The following is a 9,326-nucleotide window of genomic DNA, read 5'->3' on the forward strand; positions in this document are numbered from 1 at the left end:
AAATCCTCCAAGAATTCCATAAAAGCTTTCTCTAAAATGCTCCCAAAGATTCCTTCAAAAACTAAACCAAGCATTTCCTACAAATATTCTACCACCAAAAATTTTGTAAGAGATTGCTCCTGGAATTCCTTTACAAATTCATCCAGAAATTCTGCAAGGTTCACTAGGAGTTCCTCATGGGATTCTTTTAGAAATTTCTCCAGGGATTTCATAAGAAAACCCTTCAAGGCTTCTTCAGGGTTTTTTTCAAGGACTCCTCCAGGAAGTCCTCCAAAAATTATTTTCTCATGAATTTTTTAGGGTTATGTCGCCAGGAAAATTCTTCAAGAATTTACAATAATTCCAACTAGAGTTAATTCAAAAATTTTGTCAAGAAAAAAATAAAATATCTGCCAAGAATTTTTCCAGAGATTTCCCTATGTATTTCTTCAGGACTTCATCCTAAGATTCCTCTGACTGGATACAACCAACAGTATAGAATTCAGCTCACACGTTACAATCTTAGTTTTGGGGTAGAATTATATATCACCTATGTAAACCCTTGTGCTAGAAGAAATAATCATGTTTTGGATAAGACTAAGCATTACAAAGTTTTATAAACCATATTTCGGACAAATTATGAGATCGATGTTTCTCTCAAAAAAAAATGAATGCATTCCAAGGATTCATTGACAAACTCCTACAAGGATTTTTTTCCACAGACACCGCCATGAATTCTGCCAAAATTACCTACAGAGATTTCTTTATAAATTCCTCGAAATATATATTTTTTTTAGACATTCAGGAATCCCTTTGAAATTATTCCAGGAATTGCTCAGAAGATTTTGCCAAGCATCCTTCCAAGAATTCTTCAAGGAAATCCTCTAGAAGCTTCTTCAGGGATATTACAGATATTTTCTATAATATTTTTCTATGGGTATTTCGGCAGGAATTTTTCAATGATTTTTCGAAATTTTCACTAACTGCTTCTAGGGATTATTCAAAGATTCCTCCAAAAATCACATATCTGCCAGAAATTTATATTTGTGGCCGTGTGGTTAGTGTTATCAAGCATTTAGCCGCATCGATTCAAAAAGTGTTGATTCGAATCCCACTTTGTCTAGTACGAATGCTTCTGTCAAAGGACAAATCGTTGGCTTTTCGGAAAATTATGCAGGAATTCTAAAAATTTTATATTTTTTTTTTTTCAAAGGTTTTCCAGATTTTTTTTTTAACATATTTCTCGGAATATTGCTTCAATAATGCTTCCAAGCAATCCTTGGCAAACTCTTTAAAAGAAGTCCTTCTCAGGTGCCATCAGTAATTTCTCCAGAGTTGCCGACAAAAAAACCTCCACAAATTTTATCAGGTATTCAAGGAATTCCTCCAATGCACAATGGTCGGAATCGACAATTTAGCAGGAAAAAAGTGTTTTCTCTGTTCTCGTCTATCGAAGACGTCTGATTTCTTCAGAAAAGTTATTCGTAATTGAGTTTTGCATCTTCTGAGAAAAAAAGTTAAATAGGACGACCCTTATTTAAGTTTCAATTTTGATTCAAACTTTTTTGTTTGAAGAAATTTGTGGCCACGCTCTTCTGCATACTTTTAGAAAATGTTATTTTGAGCAACTTTGTCGAAGACACTTTTCATCTAACTCTTCAATTTACCTAAGTAAATTAATTTAAAAAATTTTTAACTTGAGGTGGATCCGAAAAATCAGTTATTTTGGTTTAACATTTTTGTTTTCAGTTTTACGTAAACAACTTCATGAGTTATGGGCATTTTAAAATTTCATAGTTTTTCACTAAAATGCTTCTTACTTCAAAACCACAAGAATTAAAAATTCGCGATGTTCAGAGAAAATGTGTATCATCATTTACTCTGCAACTTTTCTTAAGACCACATTCACGTAAAACTTAATATAAAAAAGTAAGATCAAAATAACTGATTTTTTGGGTTCACCCTAAGTTAAAACTTTGAAAATCAATTTACTCAGCTCAAATGAAGAGTTAAATCAAAAGTGTCTTTGAAAAAATTGTTCAAAATATCAACCACAAATTTCATCAAACAAAAAATTTGAATCCAAATTTAAACCTAAAGTAGGGTCACCCTATTCAAATTTTTTTTTAAGACGAAATAAATTCTCTGAAGACATCCAACGTCTGAAATCGACGAGATTAGAGAAAACACTTTTTTTTTCCTTTTGACAGATATGCGTATTTCGACCTCAAGTCGAGTCTAGTACACGACACTGAAGGCGGCCTTAGAGTTGAGGTCGAAATACACGTATCTAACAAAAGATACAAACTATAGTGGAATTATATGGTATTGTACTAAATTCGGTTTTTTCATCTACTTATGAGTATTCCACTAAACAGCTCATAGATTTATTATAACTTTTTTTCCTGCTAAAACGTCGATTCGGACCATTCTGCAATGATTTTAACAGGAATTCCTCTAAAGATTTTTCCAAGAAAAGGTACTCCTGGGATTCTTTCCGAAATTTGTCCAAGGATTCGTCCAACGCTTGCTTAAGGAATACATTCAGGTTTTCATCCTGGAATTTCTACAGAAATTCTTACAGTTATTCCTTCAGGAATTCCTCTAGAGATCCCACCAAGAATTCTTTCTTTTCTTAATAAATTCCTCCAGAAATTACTCTTGCGATTTTTCCAAGTATTTCTTCAGAGAATTTTCCAAGTGTTTATCCTTGGATTTTTACGGGAAATCCTTTAAAAGCTTTTTTTTGTATTTTTGAAAGAATTCTTTAAAACATTTCTATGGACGTTTCGTTAAAAAATAAGAGAATTTTTCAAAAATTCTCCAAAAGAATTTCAATGATTCCTTCTTGGATTTATTCAAACATTTTGCCAAAAAAAATCACGTATCTGCCAGAAGTTTATCCAATGATTACTTCAAGAGTTCATTCCTGAGAATTCCTACTAAATTGCCCTCAAAGATTCCTTAATGAATTTCACCAAGCATTTTCTTCAAGAATTCCTTCAAATATTTCTGAATAGTTTTCTCCTGGAATTCCACATCAAATTCCAGGAATTTGTTAAAAATATTACTTGAATTTAATCATGAAATTCTTCCAGAAATTTCTGAATCTTGGGACGAATTTTCAACAAATCTCTGATGTCATGTCTTCCAGAGATTCCATGACACTACCCCGAACGCCACTACCCCGAATGCCACTACCCCAAACGCCATTACCCCGAAAGCCATTACCCCGAATGGGTCATTACCCCGAACGCCACTACCCCGAATGGATAACATTTTGAGACATATTCTAGTTAGAGAGTGGGGAGATAATTGTACGATTCATTTTGAGTATTTCATGAGTTTGGCTCAAAAATGTATTTTTCAAATATTAGAAGATAAAAAAGCAGCTAGTTGTTCAGCAAATAATTTGTACACACTAAGTTTTGTCCTCTAATTTTGGGAAGATTCACACAGCCACATTGCAGTGCTCTGAAGAACAGCCTATTTCGAAAAGAAGGGTGAATTCATTATGAGAAGGATAGCTATAATATGCACAAAATTAGGATGTAGTAAAGTCTCTTATTGGAACTCGGTAGCCACTTCCTTTACTCATTTTTATAGGTGTCGGGCATTAAGATTAGGCCATGAACCGAGGGAATTGGCGAAATATCGTTGGCGAGGCTTTATCAAGATAATTGATGTAAAGCCAAATAAGTAAGTAAGTAGCATTAAGATTAGGATCTTCTTAAAGATTTTGTTTTGTAAACGATGGTAATGGAAGTTCACCCTGAGATAGTCGCTGCAAGTGTTGTTCTATAGAACCCGCCTAAAACCAACCTAATAGACGACCGTTCCGCTATCGCACTTGTACACTTGTACATGTTAGAAAAATCGGCGGCCTCTGATTGACGCTACGGTTAGAATTTTTGTTGATTTTTGGGATCATCAATTTGAATTTCTGTGAGAAAACCACAAAAAAAAATATTTTTATGATTCAAGATAATGAAGAAATGATAATGGCAGAAAAGTGGTGAGTAAATTCATAAGAGACCTGTCTGTTTTAATACAAGAAGATAAAAGAAAGGGAAAATTTCCGATTAGAATTATAGCAGGAATCACTTTGGTGAATGCCTTCAAGACATATTCCTTTATAAAAAGCTGTTCTAAATGGAAATATTAGTGACTAGCTTATCCAACAAAAACGTGAAAGAACAGCCTATTTAAAAAAGAAGGACAAATTTTTGATGAAATGTTTGCAGCTATGACGTGAATGATCACTGTAACAACGTGATGCTATGACACAACCTATATTCATAAGAAAGAAAAATATTTGTTCAAAAACAAAATTGAAATATGAACACCACCAATAATTCCAAATACCGGTGATTACGCAAGCAACACCATATTGAGGGTTATGGATTCGAATTCTTTTCAGTCAATAAAAGGCTTATTTTATTAAAGTCCATTCACAAATTTCGTAACGCTGAAGAGAGCAAAAGAGTTTGTGGGTGGTTGTCCTCAAAATGTTACAGCCCATTCACAATATGTAGAATTTCCATACAAAAAAAAGTACGAGGGGGTGGGTAGATGTTAAAAATGGCAATTTTTGGCGAAATGAAATTTGTGAATGAACCCTTGAATTGCGAAGGTGCCCACTGAGCTGATAAACAGGCACTGTCTCAGAAAGAATGAGAAGAATATGGTTGCCATCAAGATATTTCGAAAGAATATCTGAAGGGAAAATATATGATGGACATTTTACCGACGAATTTTACGTGCCATTAATTACCAGCCTTCATTAGAGACGCATTTTTGCACGCAAAACAAGATACTGTACTGTATCTCATACTATTCGGGGTAATGGCTCATTCGGGGTAGTGGCGTTCGGGGTAATGACCCATTCGGGGTAATGGCTTTCGGGGTAGTGACCCATTCGGGGTAATGGCGTTCGGGGTAGTGGCGTTCGGGGTAATGGCGTTCGGGGTAATGGGATGGAGCCCTTCCAGAATTTGCTTTTATAAAACACTTTGTTTAAGAATGCTTCTGGGATTTTTTGACGAACTCCTAGAAGAATTTCGTTGACGTGGTTTTATTGTAATAACAAAGTAATATGCCAATAAATGGTGATAACTATTGGGCCCCACCTATGCATCCTACACATCAGCGTTGTAGCAATTTAAATATTTTGGTCGTAATTCGGCCAGATGGTACTCGAACAAATTGCAATTTGCCAAATTAATGATTAAATTCAAATCTAGGTAAACCTGTAGCGTTGATGTACCAATAGCCGATCTACTAGGGACAAATATTCATACAAAATCGAAAAAAAACTGTTCCATGACTTTTATGTCATCTGAAAGGTTTTTATCTTGGTTTTGAGGGAAGATATAAGTATTTCGTAAAATAATTTTCATGTGTTTAATATTGCATATAATTTAATGTGTAATCAGGGATAAGGTGCGACTTAAATCTCTTTCGATGCCGTACGCGCTGCTGCGAGATAGTTTTTTGAATTTGAAAGAGGCGATTACAACAAATCCGAAGGCTATTCTACTGATCTTGATTTTCTAGATATATAGAAAGCTATCGAAAATGATTGTAAAATTAAAAAACTTCAATTTTCCTTCGTACATTATTAGAGAAATCCAAAGTAGTCTGTCAAATCATACAGTTCAGGTTAATTATCAGAACTCCAAGTCTGAAAGACTTCTTGGAAAAGTTGGTTCCTCAAGGCAGTATTTTGGGACTAATATTATACAATATTTTCACATCTGATTTACCTGAGTTACTTCAAGGATGTCAAAAATCTTCTCTTTTAGGGATGGCCAAAGAACGAAGCCTGCGTGTCATTTGTAGTAGAATGCAAAAAAGTTAGGAGTTTAGATTTGGAAGTTCGGATGGATGAATTCATACTTGCATAAATGGAAGATTTCTCCTAATGCTTCCAAAACTCAACTTGTAATGCTCCCTCATTAACAAAAGCTCTTTATTTGAAACCCTCAGGGTAGGCATGTTGTTACGATAAGAGGGGTTCCAATCAATTGGTTAGATGAAGTTAAGTATCTATGGCTCATGTTAGATAAAAATTCACTTTTCAAAAATCACATTGACGGCATTCAATTCAAATGTAACAAATATGTAAAATATCTGTGTCCACTTAAGGTGAAGATGAATCGAAGCCAAACCTCGAATTTTCAAGAGCACAAATCTGGAGAACCAAACATCCGATTAAGCTGAAAACTTAATAGATTGGTCTCTAGCTGGTGGTGACCAATCGATTAAGTTATCAGCTTCAACGGGTGTTCGGTTCTCCAGATTTTTGCTCTTGAAAATTCGAGGTTTGGCTTCGATTTATCTTCACCTTAACAACAGAGAATCGAAACTTTGGATTCAAAATAAAATTTTGAAAATGATTCTGGAGTTTCCTCCCTTGTATAGTTCTAATAAGTTACAAATAATATCCAATGTTGAAACATTGGATATTATTTGTTTTTAAAATTGAAATATTTTTACCAAAAACACATGGAATAGCACAGAACTCTCAACGCAACAGGTCGCCATCGTCGCCAAATCACCTTTCCCACTCAAAGCCCAGCTTCGTGCAGCTAATGGTGCAATTTAAGTAAACAAATAAAACACCGACACCTTATGGTTTATCCCTGTTGACGACGGTGCAGCAGTCCAATATCCCGTACCCCACGTTCCTGGCCACTTGTCCCGAAACCCAAAAAAGGAACGGGACTGGGAGCATGAAGCAGATAATTTGCTAATTTTGAACAGCATTTCTTCTGAATGTTTGTTTTCGTTCCTTTCATTTTGAGTTGCTTCATCCAGTCCGCTGAGGAGCAGCAGGTTAAGGATGGCGAAGTGGTGCTGGACCTGATTCAGGATCTCTGCCAGAAGCCGGGTGCTGAAGGTCATATTCTCGGTCCTCTCGGCAGCAATGGTTTTGCGGTGGAAAAGAAAACAAACGAGAGTGCAAATTAACGACCAAATGGAACATCGATAGCCTAATTAAAACTGGAAGGTATTAATTAAAATTTATTTTTTGACATTTTTACTGAATTACCTTTCACGGCAGACGACGACCCGGGCGACGATGCAGTTCCAATAAGATAGAGCTTCAGGCTTCACCCGCCGTAAGGCCGTTTGGACGGCTGGTGTGACATATGGTCACGAGTTTTCAGCAGAGTTCTGCACCGAACTGTTCAGTAGTTTGAAAATTTATTATGACCGTAAGCTTAAGATTGCTTATCGTCGTAATTTGATAGCTCCCTGTTTTGCTTTGCTCGGTGTGCGTGCATTGGGTGCAAAAGTGAGCCCGAAGCGTAAAATTGGCACCCGGTCATTTGCTTGCTGCCGTAGATATCTTAAAAGTTCTTGGCAACAATGACGTACCGATCGATCGGAACGATCCAATTTATTTTCCGTTTCTTCCAAATGGAAGATCGGTCCTACCTGCGATCATAACGATCAAACTGCAGCAGCCCAATAAAAGCTTCGTCATCTTTAGGCATGGCACCATATTGTGCACTGGTCCCTCCGGTGCACACTGGTTCAGAACCCAAAAAACGTGTGCTTTTTATGTTTTGAATGTCTAAACGTGTCTTTAGAATTAGTCTTCTTGGAAGCAAGAGGATATTACAAAAGCTTCACATTGATAGACATATTTTTTATTTTACAATATTTCCTAAAATCGAATAGCTCTCTTCATGTATATAATGATAATTAGATTTTTTTCTCTTCAGACACTAATTTTGTACAAACGTTTGTCTATGAGCTACAGAGCATTTCATATGGAATATCCCTAAACTCAGATTTTTTTATGATAAGGTTGTTTTTTTACGAATGATTAAAGCAAAACGATTTATTCTAAAACAGCGTTTTCCAGATAGTGCTCCAAGGCAGGGGTTCCACGATTTTTTTTAAATTTCAACAGTATTCAATAGCATATTCCCTTACCCTTTTGCATAACATGTAACCTTCGATTTAACCTCCAAATCTGTAAAGCGTACGGCCCTGACACTTCAGAGCGTAGCCGACAGTATTCCGGATGACTTCAGCACACCGCTGGTTTCCTCGTAGATGACACCGAAGGCGCGCTTGACACCGCCATGGCGAGCCAAACGGCGAATGGCGAGCTGGGTGGTGATGCAATGGCTGTTATCACGCAAAACTTTGCGATGACGCTTGGCGATTCCTTTTCCGAGTCCTTTGCCTCCCTTGTCTCGCCGTGTGAACTGTTATGACGGTCTGTCGAAAGTCGCTCGCAAGAGCGCTCCAGCCACCGGAGGAGTCAAGAAGACGTATCGCTATCGTCCAGGAACGGTCGCTCTTTGTGAGATCCGTCCCTACCAGTATTCGACGGAGCTGCTGATCCGCAAGTTGTCATTCCAGCGCCTGGTCCATGAAATCGCTCGGGACTTCAAGACCGATATGCGATTCCAGAGCTCGGCCGTCATGGCCCTGCAGAGAGCGAGGCCTGTCTTTGAGGGTACCATCATGTGCGCGATCCACACCAAGCGTATCACCATCATGCCAAAGGACTTTCAGCTGGCTCGTCGTATCCGTGGCGATCACGCTCAAATTAAATTGAAGCACAATTTCAAACAAAACGGCCCTTTTCAGGGCCACAACAATGCATTTCACGTAAAAGAGTTGCAACTAGAGATATTACATCTATTAATATTAATTAATTTATTTATTTAAGTGCCAATTATAATTTCGGATGATAAGTTTTCCTACGGAGAAAAGTTTTATCTAGGTTCCCGTCGGGCGGCGGTACAACTTTTGCAGTCTTCTATGTGTGCGTATTTGGATTCGATCGACAATTTTTTACAAAATCAAAACATCAACAAAGCTGTTGCTGATTAGTTTTAGGTCTTTATTTGAAAAGTTTATACTGATCGCTCTGGCATGCATGTAGTTAACGACGACGACAACGGCATTATTCAATCTTTGCTAAATGCAAGGCAAACCGGAATGGATTCTTCGTTCTAGTGCCGTCCGCAATTTATCCTTCATGCACACACTATCAACGATTGCCCCCCGTGAGCACGATGGGAAATTGATTTCTTAGCGCTGTGATTCTCGAAAAGCATTATTTGTCCCTGATAAGTGATTACATGCAAATGACTGACCGAAATCTGAATCAATCACATCCATCACCAGAAATGTTGCTCTTCACGGTGTAAAATTCTCATAATTATTTCAAAATAAAATTGTCGTCCTGAAAAGAACGGTTCGGGGTAGTCACCGTCGATTAGAGTGTCCATTTCCCGGCCAATTTGCTCGTCCCGGGATTCGGGAAAAAAATCTATGCTCGTCCCGGGAAATCCCGGGATCCCGGGATTTATTAAATT

At 37.2% G+C, this 9,326-nt stretch overlaps 1 protein-coding gene across 1 annotated transcript; it reads left to right on the forward strand.

The window, feature by feature from the left end:
- Nucleotides 1–7,353: 7,353 nt before the first annotated feature.
- Nucleotides 7,354–8,541, forward strand: LOC110675227 (histone H3.3-like; the record flags this gene model as incomplete). The annotated part of the gene is made up of 2 exons (XM_021839654.1): nucleotides 7,354–7,415; nucleotides 8,175–8,541. Coding segments are annotated over exons 1-2 (429 nt in total), but the record flags the coding sequence as incomplete, so codon positions are not given.
- Nucleotides 8,542–9,326: the final 785 nt, after the last annotated feature.

This window comes from Aedes aegypti, chromosome 2 (genome assembly GCF_002204515.2).
Source record: "Aedes aegypti strain LVP_AGWG chromosome 2, AaegL5.0 Primary Assembly, whole genome shotgun sequence".
NCBI classification, from domain to species: Eukaryota; Metazoa; Arthropoda; class Insecta; order Diptera; family Culicidae; genus Aedes; species Aedes aegypti.